Source organism: Brassica rapa, chromosome A01, assembly GCF_000309985.2.
Source record: "Brassica rapa cultivar Chiifu-401-42 chromosome A01, CAAS_Brap_v3.01, whole genome shotgun sequence".
Taxonomy (NCBI): domain Eukaryota; kingdom Viridiplantae; phylum Streptophyta; class Magnoliopsida; order Brassicales; family Brassicaceae; genus Brassica; species Brassica rapa.
In genome coordinates this window covers 22,117,435-22,141,063 of record NC_024795.2, presented here as the reverse complement: position 1 = coordinate 22,141,063, position 23,629 = coordinate 22,117,435, and the positions used below count along the sequence as shown (strand labels likewise).

At 29.5% G+C, this 23,629-nt stretch overlaps 1 protein-coding gene and 2 long non-coding RNA genes across 4 annotated transcripts; 2 read left to right on the top strand and 1 right to left on the bottom strand.

Annotated features, from left to right (window-relative positions):
• Positions 1-3,780: 3,780 nt before the first annotated feature.
• Positions 3,781-7,398, bottom strand: LOC108872057. The gene is made up of 2 exons (XR_001958819.2): positions 5,441-7,398; positions 3,781-5,323 (listed from the first exon to the last, which is right to left on the bottom strand). It is a non-coding gene; the product is annotated as an uncharacterized LOC108872057 (long non-coding RNA).
• A 91-nt stretch (positions 7,399-7,489) lies between these two features.
• On the top strand, positions 7,490-18,508 carry LOC103835290. 2 transcript variants are annotated; one of them, XR_004449059.1, is made up of 3 exons: positions 7,490-13,609; positions 13,682-13,759; positions 13,845-18,508. It is a non-coding gene; the product is annotated as an uncharacterized LOC103835290 (long non-coding RNA). The 2 variants fall into 2 exon arrangements; XR_004449058.1 differs by having other exon boundaries at positions 7,490-13,759.
• Positions 18,509-21,352: 2,844 nt separating this feature from the next.
• On the top strand, positions 21,353-22,901 carry LOC103835279 (dof zinc finger protein DOF3.1-like). Its single transcript, XM_009111426.3, has one exon. It carries the CDS (start codon positions 22,046-22,048, stop codon positions 22,646-22,648), a length of 603 nt encoding a protein of 200 aa, XP_009109674.1. The 5' UTR covers positions 21,353-22,045; the 3' UTR covers positions 22,649-22,901.
• Positions 22,902-23,629: the final 728 nt, after the last annotated feature.

The following is a 23,629-nucleotide window of genomic DNA, read 5'->3' as shown; positions in this document are numbered from 1 at the left end:
ACAAAACACCTAGTATCATATATTCTTTAATGGCAGCGTTCATTATCCATATATAGATAATATACTAATACAGAATACATAAATATGCATGCCATCATCCGTTAACAATACAACATAATTAAACAGCCTATTAGACTGGTATTCCAAAACAGATGTCTAGATGATCCATTATACATCTATATTGCACTTGCGGCTATGCTTGCCTTTGCAAAATCGGAGTTGAAACTGGACATCGAATTGTTCCATCGAATTGTTCTTTATTCTTTTGTCATCATCCATCGAATTGTTCTATATACTTCTGTATGGTAGGATTTAAACACTTGTAAACCAAAATTTAAGCTAAAACAAAGCGCTAAACTTTTCTTAAAAAAACGAAGCGCTAATTAAGGTGATAATTGTTTACATGATTTTTGAATTTTGGTTTTTGGCATTTGGATTTTGCTTTTTAGATTTTGGTTTTAAATTTTTGGTTTTTGATTTTGCTATAGAATTTAGTTTCTCAAAAAACTTGAATGGTGATACTAGATTCTAGTTTCTGGTTTTTGTTTGGGATTTTTTTTTTGAATTTTTGTATATTTTGTTTTTTGTAAAATTTGATTAGTTATTTATTTAATTTAAAAGTTATTTATTATTTTTAAGAACTTCACTTATAAGTTAATTTATTTTAAATAAAATTAAAATTACTAAAATAAATATCATTTTTAATAAATAATACCAATACATCTCTTAACACATAAAATAATTTTAAAGTAGTTAATTTTATTTTCTTGTCTAGTTTTTTTTTAAAAATAAATGTTTTTATAAAATATGTTCATATTATATATATGTTAAACAAATTATTTTTACTTAGCCTTATTGTCTATATTTTAAAGAATCAATTCTTTATGGAAATTGATTGGATGCTTATTTTAATAGTTAAATTTTAGTTAATGAAATTAATTTTATCGAAAACTTAAATTTTTGTGAATTATTTTATAGTTCATTATAGTAAAGCAAAAAAAAAATTATTATTAGGTGAATTATCATTCAGATATTGTACTAGTTTTAGTAAGTTTAATCTTAGTTTTGATTAGCATTGATACGACATTGATTCTTACGTATATAATACTATTTAAGAAAAATTCTATATTATTTATAGAAAAAATGTTGGAAGAGGTCATGATATATATCAGTAGATGTATCACACACTTTGTGGTGTTTCTTGTGCTAATCCCGAATTAATACATGAAGTAGTATAAAAAAACCATACATTAAGCTGAGCTGTGCGGTGAGTGTTAAAATACATACTTGGACAACACGAGGTCGACTTATACAAGATAAGACGTAGCTGCTGAGTCGGATAATCATCTTGAATAGTATATATTTAAGATGAATTATAACTTTCTCATTCTTAAGAAAAGAAAAAAGAAAGTTTACTTAAAAATCCTATGATTAGGGTTTACCAATCATTATAAATACCATGAGACCGTCTAGGGGTGGGCACTTTACCCGATATCCGAAGTGGCACCCGAACCCGATCCGAAAAAACCGAACCGAAATCCGAACCGAAGTAGCAAAATACCCGAACGGGTATTGAATAAGGAGAGATTGGATACCCGAACCCGAACGGATAATACCCGAATCCGAATGGATATCCGAAGATAACCGAACATATGTATAATTAACCTTATGTTTCTAGTTTATATCTCTCATTTTATATAAAATATTTATATTGATACTACACATAATTTAAGTTCATATGATATACATACAATTCCGGAAAAAATGATTTGCTACTCACTTAAAATGCATGTCAAGTTTTTTATTTCAAAAATTAACAAAAAGTTATATCCAAAATTAAAAAAAAAATAACTAAATTAGTGCCTTTTTAGTTTTAAAATGTTATGTCCAAATCTATTAACCATTCAATCTATTAAAAATAAAAATTAGTTAACTAAAAGTTATATTTTTAAATACAATAAACTTGAGAAATGAAAATTTTAATATTTTTTTTTCAAAATCTAAATATCCGAACCCGATCCGAAATAACCGAATCCGAACTAAAAATACCCGAACCCGACCCGAAGTACAGAAATACCCGAACGGGTTCTAGACCTCTATACCGAAATACCCGAAAATCCGAAATACCCGACCCGAACCCGAACGCCCACCCCTAAGACCGTCAAAGAAAAAGGTATGCGCCCAAGATATTTTTGATAGATGCACACAAGTGTGTGGCATCGCCCCACCAAACATATGAAGAGATCTGTTGATGGTTTTAGTTATAGGAATTATACTTTTCGGATAAGACATTGACTAGTAATCTCTTTAATCATTATAAATCTAGATAAGAGTGGTAGGTACAAGTGTGTATTGAATATCATATAGCTACTGTAAGTTGTAATTGTTTTTGGTGAATGACATGGTTCCGGAGATATAGCAACTGTAGGTTAGTAATTTTTTTTGGTGAATGACATGGTTAAGAAATTTGTATTTCTTTTTCACTTTATACTCGTATTTATTCTATATGCACTCAAACGCATAGTACTAGCCACAATACAACACTTTCATAAACTAATTAATCGTAGGAGTTAATTGTTCCAAACCACGTTGCCCGGTCTAAACTAATGTTACTTGAAATGTATCCATCGCGCTGGTTGAGTTTTTGTACATTTTTAGCTTACTAAATTACACGTAAGATTACTAATTCGGGGGAGGAGGGAGAATATGATCTGTGTTCTGTGGTAATTTTAGTGTCCCAATTGCTAATAATTCATCAGTACTTTATTCATTTTAAGGTAGCTATCATATTGTTTACAGTTCATCCACCGCCATCTTAAATTTTTTTTATATTTTTCTACCTCCTGGAAGGGAGCAGCCAGACAATTATAAAATTAAGATAAGTTAGAAATCAGTACGGATAGATGAAGGAATTTTTAAGCTTTCGAATATTACCAGATATTATCACAAGCTTCCAGTTATATCATTTCTAATAAATACAGTGTGAATGCTCAAAGATTATTTACCTTAGTTTTTTATGGCTTACTTTTGGCCATTCTACAAAACTTAACGCAATAATGCCTTGCATCGAGGCTGTATTGTGACACATATCCATCTCTTATTGCCTCGTCACATTTTTATTCATAACATCGTTTGCAATGGTTAGAAACTCATTCATAGGAGTTTTCTAAGACTACATACAAGTTACAATATAAGATTTATCAACTGCTGATAAATTGACAATGGTTTTTTGTAAAAGTGAAATACATGATGTGGCAAATTTAATGTTGAAACTTATCAACAACATTGAAAAAAAACACATGGAATTTTCTATATGACGTGACAAATGTTGATTGGACGATAATATTAAGTTTGTCTCTCAAATTTTAATTACAACGCAAATAGATGAATAAAACAAGTGCAAGAAACTGATTGGATGCTCACATTTTCTAACTTATTTTTCATCTCAATTATTTAACATTAATTATTGCATATAATTATAATTATATATATAATTTTTATATCAAAATTCATCATTTTCCTTACTTTATAAATATAGATTTGTTTCATTTCATTTGGACACAGAAAAAGCTCATCATTTTCTTATTTATCACTTAAAATTTTTTAAAAAATATTAATATATAAAATAAAAATTATTTTATAAATTTATTTAATTCTTAATTATTTATTTAGTTTTAAATGATAATTTTTATTAATAATATGTAATATAAATAATTTTAGTGGGATAGGGTGATGCAATTTTTTTAAAGTTGTTTACATTGAAGGTCACTTTTAAGATTTTAATATCACTCTGAGTCACTTTAGGTTACTAATGTACTTTTTCCTAACTAAAGCATTATCTTTCTAACTTTTTCCACTAGTCTTGGTTTATGTGTCTAACTTTAGTTTCTTTTTTATTTTATTTTTTAAAATAAAAAAACTCATACTGTTGTCACTTTATCGATTTCTAGCCAAACAAAAGAAGTAATGATACTTATAATCCCTAAAGCTCAATCTTCTCCATTTCCACTTTCCTTCTCCTGCAAGAACCACCATGAGAAAAGACCAGAAACCGACACGACCCTGAACGATATAGACAAACGAAGGCGAACAGACAGTGTCAAAAAGACCCAATGTTACTCCGCTACGGCTCAATCTCCGTCTCAGCCATGACTGAAGGCAGACGACGTGAATCATGAGGGATTGGGACAAGACTGCGACAACTCTTCGACAAAGTGCGGCGGAAGTTCTCTGGGTTCTGTCAGGTTCAAAGATGACACGACCCTATGTGTGATTTTGGTGTTCCCACGCTAAATTAGCCAATGTTTTAATCTTCCATTAAAATCACAATTTTGTTTAATTGTATTTACAAGAATTTTTGGATTCATAGATATCCAAAATTCCTTTATTAGTATTCAATTTCGTTTAAAGGTGTGTATAAAATGTGTAAGTATAAATTTTGCAAGAGTGTAGTTTGGGTATCTATGTGTACACATAATTTTGACTATCCACATGTACACGATTGACGTGTATACTGTTCTATAAACATCCACATGTACATCGTTTAACAAAAAATTACATGTACACCTAATTAGCCAGTCTCGTTTCTCCATCCTATACACATATCACACGATTATAGAGCCTCGTGCATACATGATAAGAACTTTGTTCAGATTCATCAGCTTTTTTAGCTTAGTGCTTGTCTACTAAATCCATAAGAACACTTCCTTTCCATTTTATACACATTGTACATGGTTATAGTAAAACATTTTTTTTTATCATGAGCATATCAGAACATTTCCAACAAAGGTGTCTAGACGCAAACATGAAATTTTAGTTATAATCAAATGTTGTGTGTATATTCCTACACAAATAGAGGTCAACAAAGGAACATACAAAATATTCACGTGTGAGGTACAAGAAATATAATTATCGGTGTAGAGACTTACAAATCCGTTGATCCATTTTCTATTTATTTTCACATATGTACAGTCAAAAGAATATCTACATGTACACAAAATGTTCTAAGACCCTCATGTACAACATTTTTACAATATCCACGTGTACACATTCCTTATATGCATTACATACATGGTCATTTACAAAAGAAAATATTTATACACATGTACTATCTGCATCACCATCTTCTTGAGTGATGACTTTCACGTTAAGTAAGAGACCATTGGTTCCTGATCTCAGCTAACTAACCTTGGTGAACATATGATTCATCAAAGTAGGTATGGAATGTTTGATGTAGTTGTCCATTGCAGAGAGGTAGAGTCAGCTTTAGTTATTGGTTAACCATCAACATTAAACTTGACGTATATTAATTAGCTGGTAAACCCTGCAATAATTAGTAAGCCATAACAGAAAATTTTAAATACATGAGAGCTCACAAAACTTCAACGTAAAGTGTAAATTAATTCTAATAAAACAGAAAAAAAAAAAACTTGCTTTGCACCAGAAGCTTGAAGAGTTAACCAAGTGGAGAAGCAAAGATCACAATGGCAAGCTCAAGCTGCAAATAAAAGAAAGAGAGAAATGAAAGAAGAAAAGTGGGGAAGTGAGAAGAGAAAGAACGCGTTTTTTATAGATTCAAGAATCCTACAAGGCATTGATTACACCAAGCTGTCGGAGTAGACATTTATCTAACAAAATCAACACACCACACCATTTATTTCTATCTAACCATAACCAAAGCAATTTAGGTATAAGGGTCAAAAATAATAAATTTAGGTTTAAGTTTAATAATTTATTAAAGCAAATACTACATCAATAAAATAATTTTTTGTCAATGAAAATAGATCAATATGAATAAAAAACATATATTGGAACATTTAAAACTTTTGATCATTTATAATTTTATTACATCAAAAATGAATAAAACACCCGTGCGAACGCACATGTCAAGATCTAGTGTTGGGTTGTTCGCACGGATCAAGATCTAGTGTTGGGTTTAAAATCTCATAAGGTTGTAATCATGTAATCACATTTGGATAATGAAAAATTGTTGTTGAGCCAAAAAAAAAGTATAGTTGCATTCAAACGAAGTGAAGGAAAGTGCTAAAACAATTTTAATATAATTTTTTTAATGAGTCAATCATACATACTTAAAAAATTGTTTTATAAAAAAAGGTTAAAAAGTATGGTATAAAATATTATATTTGGTATGTTCGGTTTTAATTTTGTAGTTAAATAATAATTTTAAAATGTATATTTCTTCAAGTCAAAATACTCACATTCATATTTCAAATTGAGTTAAGGGTTTTAAATCTAATACTAGATCTTGATCCACGCAACCGCGCATGTATTGTTATCACTTATATATATATATATATATATATATATATATATATATATATTATATATATATTTGTTTTAGATTATTAATGGTATATTTTAATGTTTCATATACTTATAAGTTATATAACTATTTAAAATACAACAATTTATAATATACATGTTATAATTAATAAATTATTTAAAACTGTCATATGTATTTGTCGTTTTTTATTATATATTTATCTTACTGTATTTTCATTTACTTATTAAACATATTACTATATTTTTCAGAAAACATATTTTAAAACTATTTTGTATTTAATTTATGTTCAATTCTAACCCGCATTTCAAAGCAAAATTTTCTTTTACCAATATCTTTTATGCTTATTTATTTTAGATAATATATTATTGTATATAAAAAATCTAAGATATGTTAATTTTAGACATGTATTATATAGTTTTCTAATTTTAAGCCGTTTTGTCATCATATTATATTTTTAGCATAAATTGTTTATATTTGAGAAAATAAAATTTATAAATTTATCAAATTAATATACTTTTATCATATTTTTTTTCAAAATAATAATTGTATTTTAACATGATGAATATGATTATAAAGTAGATAAAAGAAAATATAGTTTAATTTTTTATTTTATAAACGACAACTTAATATGTATTAATGCATAATAATAGTTCATCGCTAATCAGAAAATTAGTGAAAATATTTATATAATTTGTTTTGAAAATTAAGGTATTTAAAAAATATATTTCAATATATTTATTAGAGTTTTAAAATATAATATATAAATATATATATATAAATATATATATATATATATATATATATTTATATTTTAAATGAAAAGATATCATGATTAAAGTAGTTACAATGAATCAAATAAAATACATGTTAATTTTGCTAATGTTAGCCCATCTTACCAACGAATTATATTTTTATTTTTGAAGATAAATATTTTATACTTATGAAAATAAAATATAAAAAATTATCAATTTAATACAATTTTATCATATTTAGCTCAATATAATACTTTTTTAATTTGCTTATGATAATATAATAGATAAAAATAAGATAATTTTTTTTTCATTTTATAAATGATAAATAAATATATTAATGTATAATAATATTGCAAAAATAATTTCAATATTAGTGAAGATATTTAAATATAATTTTTGAAAATAAAGATCTTGTAAATAATTTTTTTTAACAGACTAGTTAAAATTTTTTAAACAAATATATTTATATTTAAAATGAAAAGATATCAAAAGATATCTTGATTAAAGTAGTTTAAATATTTTACTAGATTTTGACCCGCGCTTTGAAAGCGCGGAATTATTTTGTTTACAAAACTTAGTTTATTATAAACTATAATTTCTATCTAAAGTTATATTTTTAAGTTTTATTTAAATAAGCGTTGGCATGTCTCTCATTTGTTTTAGATTATTTTAAAAGTTAAAAACTGAAACGGAATAATACATCGTCTATGTTTTGCTTTGGTCAAATTTTATTTTTATAATTTTTTTTTATCATAAATGATAGAGCTGGACAACATATCAGGACCCAAAGAACTGAATCAAACCCGATCCGAAGAGTAGTACCGAACTTAAACCAAAATTGATTAATACATGATTGGGTATACAATTTAATATAGGAAGAACCAGATTCAAACCCGACTCGAACAAAATATTTCGGGAACCCTAAAATGCTCAAAACACCGGAAATATCTAAAAACTTGTTTTCCATCATAATTTCCAAATAAATCCAGTTTTATTTTAATTTTATATATTTACTTTTACATTATTTAAATTTATATGTTTTATATTATTTAAGTTTCGGGTTTTTAGAATTTAAGGTACATTTTAATTTTTCAATTGTTTACATAATTTAAATGGATACCCAAACCAAACCCGCAATGTTTAGAATAGGGTTTAAATCTATAAGCCTAAAAATCTGAAATCCGAATAGACTCAAATCAAAATCAAATGGATCCTGATTAAGATATATAAGATTATGTGTTTTATTTATTTAATAATAATATAAAATTATGTGTTTAGTTTTTCTCCTAGAATATTTAAATGTTTATTTGGGTTTATATAGAAACCGTTTTTAACAAAAATCAATACCAAATATATGCATCTATATATACCGGGTTTGCTGACATATTATATAATATAAACGTGTTTTAATCATTTTTTAAATAATTTAAAATTTTGTGCTATAATCATTTTTAAATAAGAATATGAGGATATAATTATTTTAGATGTTAGTGCCCAAACATATTCATTCAATAATAATGAACATCAAAAATATTCATACCTATGTATTGTTATGAAATCCTCGTTTATAGTAACAACTATAGATTGTTAGAATCATGTCATTAATGGCCAAAGATATGATCATTGATTTATTTACGGTTGGTGACATTTAAATATATTGATTAAATCTTTCTTTAAGCTAGATTTTAGGTTATTTATTTATACTAATTAATATAGCAATGGCATGTCATTTTAAATAACTCAAAAACTAATGGCAGAATCCTAGTAGGGATTCAGCTTTAATAGTATAGATATATTATTAGAACATATTTAATAAAATTTCTAATGATGGTCGAAATTAAAAAATTACACATAAAATAAGTCACAATAAGATATGCAGCTAAGAGTCCGATTGGTAATGGCTGTAGCTTTAAAAAATTTGCCGTAAAAGAAAATTTGTAGACCTTTTGTTATGGCTTTAAATTTTGTAGCCGTAGAATTTTATAGAAAGCTCCAAAAAATAGCTTTGAGTTTTTGGCTCTATATAGCATTTGTACAAGTGTAGATTATTTCATGAGCTGTGATTTTGAAATTTTTATTAAAACTTGATTGCTGTGAATTTGGTGCTGTAGAAATAAATGAAATTATGGACAACACCTACAGCCACTACAATCACACCCTAAGTCTCATGTCTTATGTATTCCAGGAATAAGCCAATAGAACAATACATATTTGTAAATAGATAATTCATTTGTTTATCAAAGAATGAGAAAGTAGTAATCTTAGATAATTGTCCTATATACTTAATTACCTCGGTTGTTGACAAATGATGATGCTTTGATTTTTCACTTTTTTTTTTTGAAGAGTTAAGCTCTGTAACAGTAGGAAACCCAATTGACATTGTCGATATGACTCATCTAAAAAGTAGCTATAAACTTGTATCAAATTATCTGTTGCGACACTCAAAACCCAAAAAAAGAACATCTTGAGGAAGAGAGGGAGATCAGATCAAAGAACCAAGTTAGTTAAATGAAAAAATTACGGAAGATTTAACAGTTTTAAGCTGTGCCATGATTTGGTAGTTGTGGATTACATGATTCACTTTTGAACGTGGTAGTTAGTTACTTATATCTGAGGAAAATTAGGGATTTAAGCTTTTTGGTTAGAGTTTTATTTAGGACTGGTGTTTGGCCCCGTACTAAAGTACGGGTAAAAATTCCTTAATTTTAATATGTATTAACACTATACATTTTCTGGTCAAAAATGTACTAACACCACATATTGTAGATAACATATTTACCTTAAGCCATAAATTGTAGATAATATATCTAGAAATTATAATAACTTATAGTTTGTATAAGCTTACGTCCGTTTACAATATATTTTGATCTCGTCCACACATCACCACTGATATATTATCGTCATGTTTGTTAATGTCGAGATGAACTCTAGGTTTTCTTTTGCATTATATACATGATGAATTTAAAATTCACCGAGAAAATTAATTTTCCATGTTAACTTAAAGAAAGTGGTAAAATATTTACTTGTGCAGCCGCAATTCCTTTTCCCTTTCTCATTCGATGAAAAATCCATAAAAAACTTTAAGATGAATCATATAAAAAAGAAATAAGAGAGTATTATTTTGAGAAGCAGAACAAAATGAATTTGAATAAAAAGGTAGTCTTAAAGCTCTATTGATTTTTGTTTCTACATTCAAATGTAGAAAATGATGACAGATGAAACGATTGATCTTAATAAAAGAGAAGATAGATAAAAAACAAGGGAAAATTACTAAAAGAGAACAAAAAAACAAGGTTGTTGTTCCTTTGGTATAAAACCAACGTGAAGTTGTCTCAATAGTATAATTTTTCTCATAATTCCAAAACTAACCCTATATTTAATCTAATTAAACACAATTTAAAACTTAATTTGAATTAAAAAAAAAGTTAATGGAAAAAACGAAAAAAAAACAAGGCAATTGAAAACAAAAAAGAAAAAAGGTATAGATATGCATCATAGAGAACAAGAGTTTGTGAGAAAAATCAAAAGAAAAAACTATGGAAAAAACTATGGAAAAACCATAGATTGATGAAGAAGAGAAGGGAGAATCATTTTTTTTTTAATTTTTTCAAGTAAAATCGACCATAACACGTTGTAGGAAGTTAGAATATTTTTAGGAGATTTTTAGAATATTTTCTTAACTGAAATTTCATTAATTTTCGCAAAAAATTAGGTATTCTTATCCGTTGAAGGCGACTTCTAAAAGTTTAGAAGAATGATAAAAATTCTGAATACACTTTCTACTTTGAGTAGACGTAAGAGTACATTGTAGAATACATATTCTTCGAAATTTAGAATACTTTATAAAAGTAGAAGATGCATTCGGAAGGAAAGTGGATACCTTTACGATTAGTAGAATGCACATTCTTCTTTTTTAGAAATTTAGTAAATAGTAAAATGGACGTTCTAAAAGAAGTAGATGAACGTGTTTATTTTAGAAATCATTTTCTATTATACCATTTTTTGTAGAAGACGCATTCTACTTTTAGTAGAACGTATTTTAAAAATCTTATTTACCAAGTTTTTGAACAAAAGAAAATTATCAGCTTGTGTATATTGATGTTTTATCAATTGTTTATATTTTTAATAGTTTTTTTGATTCACAAAATTATTATTTCATAAGTTTTCAGAAATACAACGGGTAAAAAAGAAAAATAATAGACAAAATTGGTTTTATACCAATGGGACAATAACTTTGTTTTTTTTGTTCTCTTTTGGCAATTTTCCCAAAAAACAATAACTTGGAAATTATATAGAACATGAAGCAGTTGAAATAGTGCCATGAAATGAGGGATCGTGGTCCCAGTGGAGTTCTTTTTTTTTTGCAGTCCCGTGGAGTTCTTTTGGAACAGTTATTTAGCTTAATTTTAATTAAATTAATTTTATAAATTCTGAAATTTTTCATTTTTATCTTTTTTTTTAAAGCATTAAACACATGTCAAAATTTGATTGCCCAAGTGACTTGTGCTTTAGTATATAAGGGACTACTTCTTGTTTTCTTAGGTTGTATAATTGTTTGTTGTCTATTTTATGTTAATTTTAATTATTTTTACTTTTAGATATAGATGATGTGTCATATTATTATTGATTGAATGACTTGTGATTTAGTATATAGAAGATGCAAAGATGAGATATTTATGTTTTCTGATGTTGTGATGCTATTCACAGGCCAGTGGAGCCATGAAAGATCTCGAAGGAACAGACTATCCAGTAAGACACCCGGAGTTTCAAAGTCATGAACCTGAGGTAAGTCTTTTACTTTCTTTGCCCAGTCCCTGCAACAATAGGTTTATACCTTTGATTTGGCTTTTCATGCTCTGAACCTTGTCTACCTGTTTGATTACCTTAAGAGTTTGAAGATAGAGGAGAAACAAAACCTAATTAGATTGTCTCAAACAGCCAATGGTGCTCTTTTTCTCTTTTCAACAAATGATCAAAACATCAAGTTTTGGAAGGTGAGAAAATTCCTTTATTTCGTGACTTGCCTCTGAATGATTTGATAGGATCTGTCTACAATACATGTGTGTGTGTCTTGGCCTTTCACGAACAGTCTTTAGAATGTTGGTTGTAATTGTTATCATATTTAAATGGTTATACATCATGAATGTAACGAATAGATGGATATACGTTAGATAAATTTGAGAGGTCAATGTATCTAGGTCTTGTTCTATGATTGTCTCTTTAGATATTGTTTTTCATTTACCTTTTATGCTGAATATCTAAACACAATGCTTTTATATTCTTATATATCTAAAGACAATGACTACTCATTTCCGACTGGAGACATCCCATCGATGCAGCTACCTGCGGTAGAGTTGACGCTTGACTACTTTCTGTTCTCTCTTTACCGTTTGTGGTTTGCCTAGATGATCTTAGTTTCAGTAAGAACTTCAAGTTGAATGCATGATCTCTAAGCACTTACAACTTACAGGTAACTACTAGCTTGAGACTAGCCCTGTGACTAGATGTCGGAGAGTGTACACCCATGCTCATGATTTTCATATCTATTCAATCTCAAACAATAGGTAGTTGTTCCATTCATTTGGTCACATTGTTTCTTTCATTCCCCTTATTTGCATTAATCATGTTTTTCTCTTGGTGATTTTACTACCAAATTTCAAGTGACGGGGAGACATTTATTTCTGCTGATGATTTGCGGATTAATCTTTGGAACCTGGAGAGAAGCAATCAAAGTTTTAACATTGTTGACGTTAAGCCTGCTAATATGGAAGATGTAACTGTTACGCTGCAAATTTTTTCCCTTCGAAATGGGATTATCAAACTTGGTTACTAGAGCTGCAATGTTTTACACTATTCATTGTTGCAGAGGTTATCACATCAGCCGTGTTTCATCCTACTCATTGCAATACCTTATCGTATAGCAGTTTGAAGGTTCAATTCGCCTGATTGATCTGCGACAATCAGCTTTATGTGACTCACATTCCAAATTGTAAGTCTTGAGACCTACATAGTTGTATGGCAAACAGAAAAGAAACCAAATTATCTTTTGTAGTGTTTTTATGACTTGTTGCAACATCACAGGTCTAACATTGCTTGTTTTTTTGTAGGTTTGAGGACACATCGACACCAGCTTCTATATAATTTTTCACGGAGATAATTGCTTCAGTCTTAGACGTCAAATTTGCGAAAGGAGGAAGAGATATACTTAGCTGTGATTATATGATGCTTAAGGTCCATACGTTTACGAATTTGATTGGTGCATTTGACGACATATGTTATCTTGGAATTGGTTATGTGCCATGCGCTTACTGAAATCATGGTTATGTTTTTACATGTCAGTTATGGGACATCAACATGGACTCGGGTCCACTATCAACGTTCCAGGTTCATGAACATTTAAGACCAAAGGTTTTTGAAAGAGTTGCATCAGCATAAACTGATGATTACTTTTCTGTGGCCATCTCCAGCTTTGTGATTAATATGAAAATGATTCTATATATCTTCGATAAGTTCGAGTGTTGTTTAAGTGAGGAGTGGCTACAGGTCCTTACAGGTATGTTTGAAATCCACATCAATTTCTTTGAATTTATATTGTAATTAAGATTGTTCTCGAATAATACTCCAGCAATCTCTTCTGAGTGTTTGGTGTTTCCCCGGGAAGTACTGAAACTATAACCTTGGAAGTAAGAAGAAACCCTATGAGGTAACAAACTGGTGCTGTCAAAATGAATCTTCTCTCTCATTTTTTCAAAGAGTTGATCAAATAGAATATGTTGTTGAACTTATAGGAGATAAGTCACAACTCCCGCGAGGCCATCAAGACTATCATTAAGCAGTATAACATGTGTGGTTAAAAGAGGCCAGTGAATTGTATCCTTTTTTCTTTAGCAGAAGATTAATTGAGCATATATGAATACTTTAAAAATTTGGGAAAACAGGAGCAGAGAGTCCTGAAGGTGATGCGAATGGTAATTCTTTTGACCATACAACCAAGTTGCTGCATCTTGCATGGCATCCAACAGAAAACTCCATAGCTTGCTTGCGGCCAACAGTTTGTACATGTACTATGCTTGAAGAAAAAAGGAAACATCCTCAAATCGAGAAAGAAGCTTTGGCTACTTGTGAAACTGAATGATCAGAGATGACAACATCATCAGCATCTTCTTATCACACAACTAAACTCCTTTATATGCTCTCTCTTTCTCTCTTTTGTTTGTATCATCTTTGACTCTTTTTAAATTGAAGAAATGGCTGGACGTAGCAATATTACTGGTAATGATTCTCTTTTCTTCATTATACAAGAGTTAAAAGCTAGTTCGCCCATTTTTCTCTTTAGAAGATTTTACTTGTGTTTTGTCTGGATTAAGTTAAAAATGTTGGACAAGAACCAGAAGAAGGGAAATCCGATTAGAAGAAAAATTGAGGGAGTTGTTTCTTTCAGAAATATTCTTGGAACTATTTCTACTGGATAATTTACAAACTATGAAAAACATTAGAGAAGATTTTACAACCGACAATTTTACTTGTCTTATGAGAATTCACACCTGATTATATTATCTGAGCTATCATATGAGATCCATGTTTGACGTTATTTCTTGGGTCATCGCCATGCTGCATATCTCTTGTAAGCATTTTTTTCCATTAATTCGCATAATTCCACATTTTCTAAAGTTTGAAATCCAGATCTTCTGGTGTAATAAGCATTAATGAATTCTTAGTCAAACCGTTGGACGAAAGATGTTTCCACAACTTGAAACTATTTTAGAATTAAGATTTAAATATAACATATATATAAATAGTTTATTTTTATTTTGTCCATATGCATGTTTTATTAAGTTTTAGGGTAATTGAGGTGTATAACCTTCAAACAATTAAAAATTCATTGACTAACCAATTACCCTACTTTTTCACTGTTTCTTGTGCTTTTTATATAATATTGCCATATTACCCTTGCTTGCAACCGGTAAAACCTGCAAGTAAAAAAAAAATTAAATTAATAATGTTAGGTTCCAAAAAATTTCCGTGTCCATTACAAAATCACATACTCTCACATAGTTTATTCTCCTTCTCGAAGTGTGTTGCAAAGGGGACATCATCTCCGCTTCTGAAATCGCTTGCGAGATGACGTTGTTATAGTTGAAGTGGCGAGAAAGAGCAACCCAAGCCTCTTTTCCTTCTCTGATTTGTGGGATTGTTGATGAAATTAGATTGTCTATGTTGATGGTGAAGGATTGTGGTGGATAATAGAGTTTCAAAGACTCGTGTGGCGTCTGCAACAAAGTTGATTGGAGAAGATGAAGTGTATGTATTCTGTTACTATACTATTTTATTATATTCCATTTCATTTGATGATTACTAAAAAGTGCTCTACTTTGTTTAGAATTATAGTTCTTAATTTTTAAAAATTCTCGTTACATGTTTTTGAACCCGCAAAAATCACACTATGATCTATATTGTATAGTTTAATATTACATAATACAATTTAATATTACATAATATTATGTACATTTATATTTTGATATTTGAGTTTAGAATTTATACTTAGTTAGGGTTTAGTGATTATAGTTTAGTGTTTCGTTTTTAGAAGGCGAAGGGGTATAGTTGGAGTTAACATTAACTTCTTTCATGCAATCATAAACCTTTCATAACTTCACTAGTAAATACTATGTCATTTATTTTGTTCCATTCTATTTGGGTTTAGAATTTATATTTGGGTTAGGTTTATATTTGAATAAGGGTTTAGTGATTAAAGTTGGTTTATACTTGAATTTAGGGTTCATATTTGGGTTTAAAGTTTTATTTTATTTGGGTTTAGGGTTTATATTTGGGTTTAAAGTTTGGTGCTTATGATTTTGGGTTTTGTATTTAGTAGGTGAGAAGTATGGTTGGGGTCAACATTCATTTATTCCATGCAATCATATATGTTTCAATGTTTCATAATTTCACCAATATATACTATATGCTACGTATTTTGTTCCATTCTGTTTGGGATTAGAGTCTACACTTAGGTTTATGATTTATATTTTGGTTTATAATTTAGTGATTAGGTTTCAATCATTAAGGTTTAGAGATTCGTATTTATGAATTGTATTCATATGTTATATTTGGGTTTATAGTTTACTGGTTAGGGTTTAGATTTACTAATTAGGGGTTTGACTGTAGTATGGGAGGGTTTATTACGTAGGGATTAGAAGTTAGGTTGAAGTCCTATACTATTTCAATAGTTATAGGTTATATTTGGGTTTAAAATTTATTGATTAGGGTTTAAATTTATTAATTAGGGGTTTGGATGTAGTATTTAGTGGTTGTGGGAGGGTTTACTATGTAAAGATTAGAAGTTTAGGATTTAGTGATTAGGGTTTAGAGTTTAATATTTAGAGGTTGGGGGTGAAGTTGAGATGAGTTTATTATTTAGGGGTTGATGATAGTTTGGTGTTCTATACTATGTCAGTTGTATGGAACAGCAGATTCATGAACTTTCAAGCCATGTGTTTGCACCTTTCGGTTTGTTTGTGCTTTTCGATTCGTTTCAGACACGATCAGTAGAGTCTCAGACATCCAAACCTTGCCTCGTTCCATTCATCATTTAAATTTGCACTATCAGTTCCATCATCTATAATACGTATGCGGTAACTAAAAATGTTACGTGGATAGCTTCACGTGTCTTTATATGGTGAATAATGTTCATTAGCTTTTATCCATATTTTTGGGAAGAAAACATCACTTCTCCACTTTGCTAACTGGATACCTACTGATGAAACGGGTATAACCGGCTCACAAGTGGTACAAATGTTAGTTTGTTAAATATGTTAAAATCAGTACCATATACTTAATTTTCATTTAGATTTTGGCTACTGAGCAAATTAACCCGTAGTTTTATTTATTATTTTTTGGCAAAACTATCTTCTTGTTTGTAGTTACTGACACCAGAAAACAGATACGTTGAAATCTATTCTTTTCACCATATTATTGCTTCTTTTAAAAAAAAAAGATGTTTGCTACATTCCTATAAAACAGATCATCAAAAGATTACAGTGTAAAAGTTCTTATAGTATTCACACAATGAATTATATAAGATTTGATGAAGAAGATGTTTTCACTAATGAAATAATTCAGTGATCTCAATACATAAGAAAATTCACTAAATTTATAATGTTCTTAAAAACTTTGTATTATCCTTCTCAAATGTGATACGAAGATTGAATCATGTGGAAGATGTTTCTACCAGCTTAACTACTAAACTATTCTAAAGAATTATATTGTTTTAGTTTATTTATTATAAAAACACATAATTAAAGGGTCTTCAAATCGAGTAACAACGAGAATATTTACCGTTAAATAATATACAAAACCAATATTCTTACTTAGATTTCTCAAGCAAAACCTTTTTTATGTACGTAACTAGATAAAATTCGAAATAGAGTAACTCGATTTGGCTACTAATCAACATGTGTCTTCACATCATTCTCCATTATATGACTTTGGTTGTAAATATTCGAAAGGGCCACGTTCGATCTAAGCCGTCCATGCGTCAAGCCGCAGCCACAAATCGTAGCCGTAGGAATGACGCGATGATAGGGGAATCAAGAAGGAAGTGGAGTGTTTGTCCCACGTGTTGGGGAAACAGAACACACGAAACAGCCAAATGGTCAGCTCTTACGGCAGCTTAACGCTAAGACAATATCCTTCGACACACGGACGGCTTTGATTCATTATTCTAAACATTGTATAATCAACGGCTGCGATTTGACTTTTGAGTGTAATGATCTCTTTCTTCATCGAGTGCACATACTTGCTTCACAAGAACGCGAACTACCTATTTGTCTCCTGATTTTTTTTTTTTTTTTTTTTTTTTTTTTTTTTTTTTTTTTTGATAACTCTGGTATCTGGGCAGCCACATTCCCAACTATCCCCCGAAAGGGGTCCAGCGCCCCAACGGAAGGGATGTTAAATCCGTTGTGGCCAAGACTCGAACCCGGGTGGCGGGCAATACAGCTGTACCTCCTTTACCACCAAGCTACGAGCGCTTGGTTTTTGTCTCCTGATTCTTGAGCCAAAGTGGGTTTTAGAAATGATGGACTCCTTGTTTATTTTTTTTCAGTATTAGCTAGTTATAAGAATATTAGATGCTAATCACGTCTGGTTTTTTGCTAACTGAACTAGTTAACTACTTCTGATTTTTGATCAAAAAACTACTTCTGATTTTATTTATATTTTATAGCAAAAAGAATTTAAGATGTAATGTACTATATGTAAGGACTGTGCATGGATGAGAAAACTCATTGGACAATGGGCGGGAGAGAACAACTGTTTTTGTTGTCTTTTGTTTGACGTCTTCTTTATTATATATGTTCTAAATCAAGAAATAAAATGCGAATTCTCTAACAAGAAAAATGTTTGAGAATAAAAGTTATTGAAATCGGCGTGAAGATATTGAAATTAAACGGAGTTATATATACAAAAAAAATGTTACAAACTCTTTGTTGACAGTTCAACAATATGGGAACATTTTCACTGAATATCTCATCGAAATCTTTCATGGCAAAAGCTAAAGATCAATGTTTGCATCAAGGAGCGCTTGCTATGAATCCACTATATACAGACTAAGAACTGATCTCTGCAGATCGTAAAGATCAAAATATAGAAAAAATAGTAGAGAGACTTTTAGCCATGAAAAGGAAAAGGCAGTAGTGTTTGTTTTTGGGGGCTTAAAGGTAAGAACAAATATAAGAAAACAAAGGGATACGTAGAATCGATATTGTCTAAACATATGAAGCCAAACAACATCTTGGCACCAAGACAGGAGTATCCAAATATGTTGGCAAAAGTTATTACCCCCTCGATTTATACAAAAACCTTTTTTTCTAACATTGTTTCTTTCCAATTTATAATGTAAAAGTTCTAATCTATGATCTTTTAGATACGATCGGATGTTTACATGTTTCCATTAAAATAAAAGAGATAATTGTGTAAATGATACACAACATAAGAAAACTTGATAATGAAGTTTGTCTAACAATTGAGGGGTGATGATCTATTTCTCCTGAGAAGTATCATATATCACTAGATACACACAGATTTTTGACCCGTTCTATTTTCCCACAATATAGAAGTTCAAATCCTATATCTCCTAATTACAAAGATCAAATTTTTTTTCCCCATACCATCGAATTTAATGGTTTACTTGGATGAACCAGCATGGAACCAAAATAAACTCATTTTTAACATAACCAAACCCACTTGAAAACCCGATCTTCACCCGACCCTAGTCTCTAATAACCTCAATTCCTAAAACATGTATGAATAGTGACCAGAGAACGGCGAATAATAATGTATTCCCTTAACGTTCCTAAAAAATATCACCATTTATAAGGAATATTTTTTTTTTCTCATTCCCTACCATTTCTTTTTTTTTATAAAGAAATAAAAAACAAAAATATATTCCTTGTTAAATTTGAGAAGGAACAACTAATCCTTTTCATTTCTGCAATTTTATTCCTTTATGTTTCTTTTCTATTCGTTCCTTTTGATTCCAGAATGGTCACCAGTCGAACCCGTAAAGTAACGAACCCTAAAAATAGAATTGGGGAAATTGATTTGTGGGAGAGATAGGGTTGGAATAAATAATTTTGAAGATTATAAAAAAATTTCAAAATTCAAAATTTAAAATAGAATTTATAATAGAGAAATTTTCTAAGATAGACTTAAAAATGTTTTTGTCACAAATATAGGCCTTAAAATAAATATGACCAAAATAGAGTTAAATGTTTTATCAAAAGAAGTAAATATTCACTTATACCCCTAGGGTTAATTAATCTAGACATTAGAGTTTAGAGTTAAGAGGTAGGGTTTAGGGTTTAAGGTTGAGGGTTTAGAGTTTAGAGATGAAGAGTGGGTTTTGAGGATAGAATTTCAAATTTTAAAAAATAAAAAAAAATTAAAAATTTGAAAATAAAAAATGTTATTTTGATCATTTTAATTTTTAAGTTCTATTTTTTTGACAAAAATTTATAAATGTCTATCTGACATAATTGTCCTTAACTTATATATCCTATAATTTAAATTATGTAATGTTTAATGGGACAAATGAGTTTTCGTTTTATATATATTTTGCCAAATTCTCTTAAGCAAATTCAAATTATTTTTGATCCCTCCGACAAAATGAGATCAAACAAAAAAAACTCTACGATGGTATATTAGTTAGAAGTGAACAAGTCAACGTGAATTTTCAACGCCACACTCTTGTCATCTAATCATAAACGAATACACATTTAATAATTAATCACAAAACAATAATCAAAGGAAGAAGATTACAGAAGCCACTAATCTTTGTATTTGGGTTGCCCTATAAGACAGGTCACACACCACAGCTGGGAAAACGGCTTATTCATGCCTGAACTAGGGATTGCTGAGAAAATACATACCTCAACTTTTACTGCAAGTCAAAACATACCTACACTAATCAAAAATTTAAAATTCATGCCTGAATTATGGATCGATAAAAAAATACATACCCCAACTCTTATTGCATGCCAAAACATACCTTAACTAATCAAAAATTTGAAATTTATGCCTAGTCTTTAGAAGTCAACGCCAATTTCAATCTATACTATTATTTGCGAAGTAAATTTTCGTAACGGAGCTCTCACGTTAAAAATTAGAGTAGCTAAAATCTATGTTACCCCTAATAAATTTTTATATATATTCTATTATATAATAAAATGAATTTTATTTGCGAAGTAATTTTTCGCAACAGAGCTCTCACGTTAAAAATTAGATTGGCTAAATTCTATGTTACCCTTAATGAATTTTTAAATAAAATGAATTTTATTTTAAAAATCTTATATATTTTTTTAAAATAATTATGATGATTCTTATATATTATGTTGTTATCTTAAAATAATATTTTACTATTATAAAAGTAAAAAAATTAAAAGAAGTGATTTTTTACAATATTATATTTAAAAAAAAGATAATTCTTATATATACAAATATATCTTAAAATCACTTCTTAGAAAATATCCTTATACAAATATATTGCTCCATTAATATTTACTTAGATATTATTTTTATCTTAAATTTGAACTTTCAAAATAGTAAAATATTATTTCAAGATAACAACACAATATATAAGAATTATCCTATATTTTTAAGAAAATATAATATTGCAAAAATCATGTCTCTTAATTTTTTTTACTTTTACAATAGTAAACTATTATTTTAAGATAACAACACAATATATAAGAATCATCATAATTTTTTTAAAATATATAAGATTTTTAATATAATTTTTTTTATTATATAATAGAATATATATAAAAATTCATTAAGGATAACATAAACTTTAGCCACTCTGTTTTTTAACGTGAGAGCTCCGTTGCTATAAAATTATTTCAAAAATAATAGTATAGATTGAAATTAGCGTTGACTTCTAAAGACTAGGCATAAATTTCAAATTTTTGATTAGTTAAGGTATGTTTTGGCAAGCAATAAGAGTTGGGGTATGTATTTTTTTATCAACCCATAGTTCAGGCATGAATTTTAAATTTTTGATTAGTGTAGGTATGTTTCGACTTGCAGTAAAAGTTGAGGTATGTATTCTCTCAGCAACCCCTAGTTCGGGCATGAATAAGCCGTTTTCCCCACCACAGCTCCCAAAGCTTGTCTTCTAGTCGTTTAGACTTTATCCCAACACTCTTCTCCTTCCCTCTTCCTCTGATCTGCTCTGCTCTGCTCCAGTTCTCTGTCTAGAGAGAGAAAGTGTTAGTTTTGTCTTATTTATGTGTCAAGAATCACTTCCTCTGTCTATAAAAGCTCGAGACCCATCACTTCCTCTTCGCTAACTCTTTAACCAGTCTTAAACTGCAATCTACCATCTCCAAGATTCGATCTTTTTTGGTTGTGTAAAGACTCTGTTTTTCTTTTTTCGGAATCTGATTAAAAAGAAAAAGAAAAAAGAAAGTTTTATTTCGTGAAAGGAGAAGAAGAAATGCAGGATCCAGCAGCTTATTACCAGTCGATGATGGCGAAACAACAACAACAACAACCGCAGTTTCCGGTTCAAGAACAGCTAAACTGTCCTCGCTGTGACTCACCAAACACGAAATTCTGTTACTACAACAACTACAACCTATCACAGCCACGTCACTTTTGCAAAAGCTGCCGTCGTTACTGGACCAAAGGCGGGGCTCTCCGTAACGTCCCCGTCGGCGGTGGTACTCGCAAGAACGCAAAACGATCGACCTCATCCCCTACTTCTCCTTCCAACAACAAGAAGACCAAGAACACCGATCCGGATCCTAATTCACAAACCGGGAACAAACCGGATACGGATCCGACCCGGATGTTGTACGGGTTTCCGATCGGAGACCAAGACGTGAAAGGTATGGAGATGGGTGGTGGTGGTGGGAGTTTCAGCTCGCTTTTGGCGTCGAATATGCAGCTGGGTCTAGGCGGGATCATTCTCGACGGGTCGGGTTGGGATCCGGGTATGGGTTTGAGGAGGAGCGAAGCGGGTAATGGAGGAGGAGGAGGTGGTGGTGGTGGTAACCCGTGGACTGATCTGGCTTTGAACAGAGTGGAGAAAAACTGAAGAAGAAAGTAGAGGGTATGTTGGTAAATTATTGTGATGCTGTAAAACTGATTTTATGTGCCACGTAGACAATGAACAGGTTTGATGAAAATGACATGTTATGTCATTTTGGTTAATAACTCTTTTTTTTACTAGTGTTTTTTTTTTTGCAACTGAACTTTATTTACTAGTTCTTACTTCCTTTTGTTCTTTAGGTTTCTTAAAATACTAATCTTGTGTGTATTATAAGGAGATTTTCAGTTTCATTTTCTTATTTAAGTTCAATAGTAAGATGAAGAAAGGTTAGTAAAAGAATTAACCACAAAACTTGAAATGAATTTTCGAGTTAGTGTAATTCTTTTAATAAAGATCTTTGGTATCCTTTTCTAGAGTGAGAAGGCCATTACATTGCTATTATTATTATTTTATTCTGAACCGTGAGGTATTTCGCCGACGATTTTACTGCATTCCGTTTGTCATTAGCTATCCCTAATATATTATTTGAGAAGCATTATAATTTTTTTTGTAGTAACGTGTCATCACTAGAATAATTTTTAGAATTATTAGAGAAATAAGTTGGTCCATCTAATTATATAATAAGTTTTTTGTAAAATTAACCATAAATTCATTATTAATGTTCCTTATAATTTCCTTAAATAAAAACTACAGAATTGCCTAATGCGGCTAAAGTATATATGACAATTAATGATTTTAAATAATAAAGATTTGATAAAAATTAGTGTATTTTCTATCATATTTGTTTAATTTTAAACTATTAAAATAAATTAAACAATCACAATAACCATATAATAAAATTTCAGATTTTTTTGTATATGTTATATTTTGAATTTTTAAAACTGACTATAAATTACTAAAACTGTTAAAAATCTCACATTCAAATTTTATGATCTATGGTTTAATTATATATATAATAGTTAATGACTTTTACTTATTCATTATATATTTATTATTTCATAATATATAATAATATATAATATATAA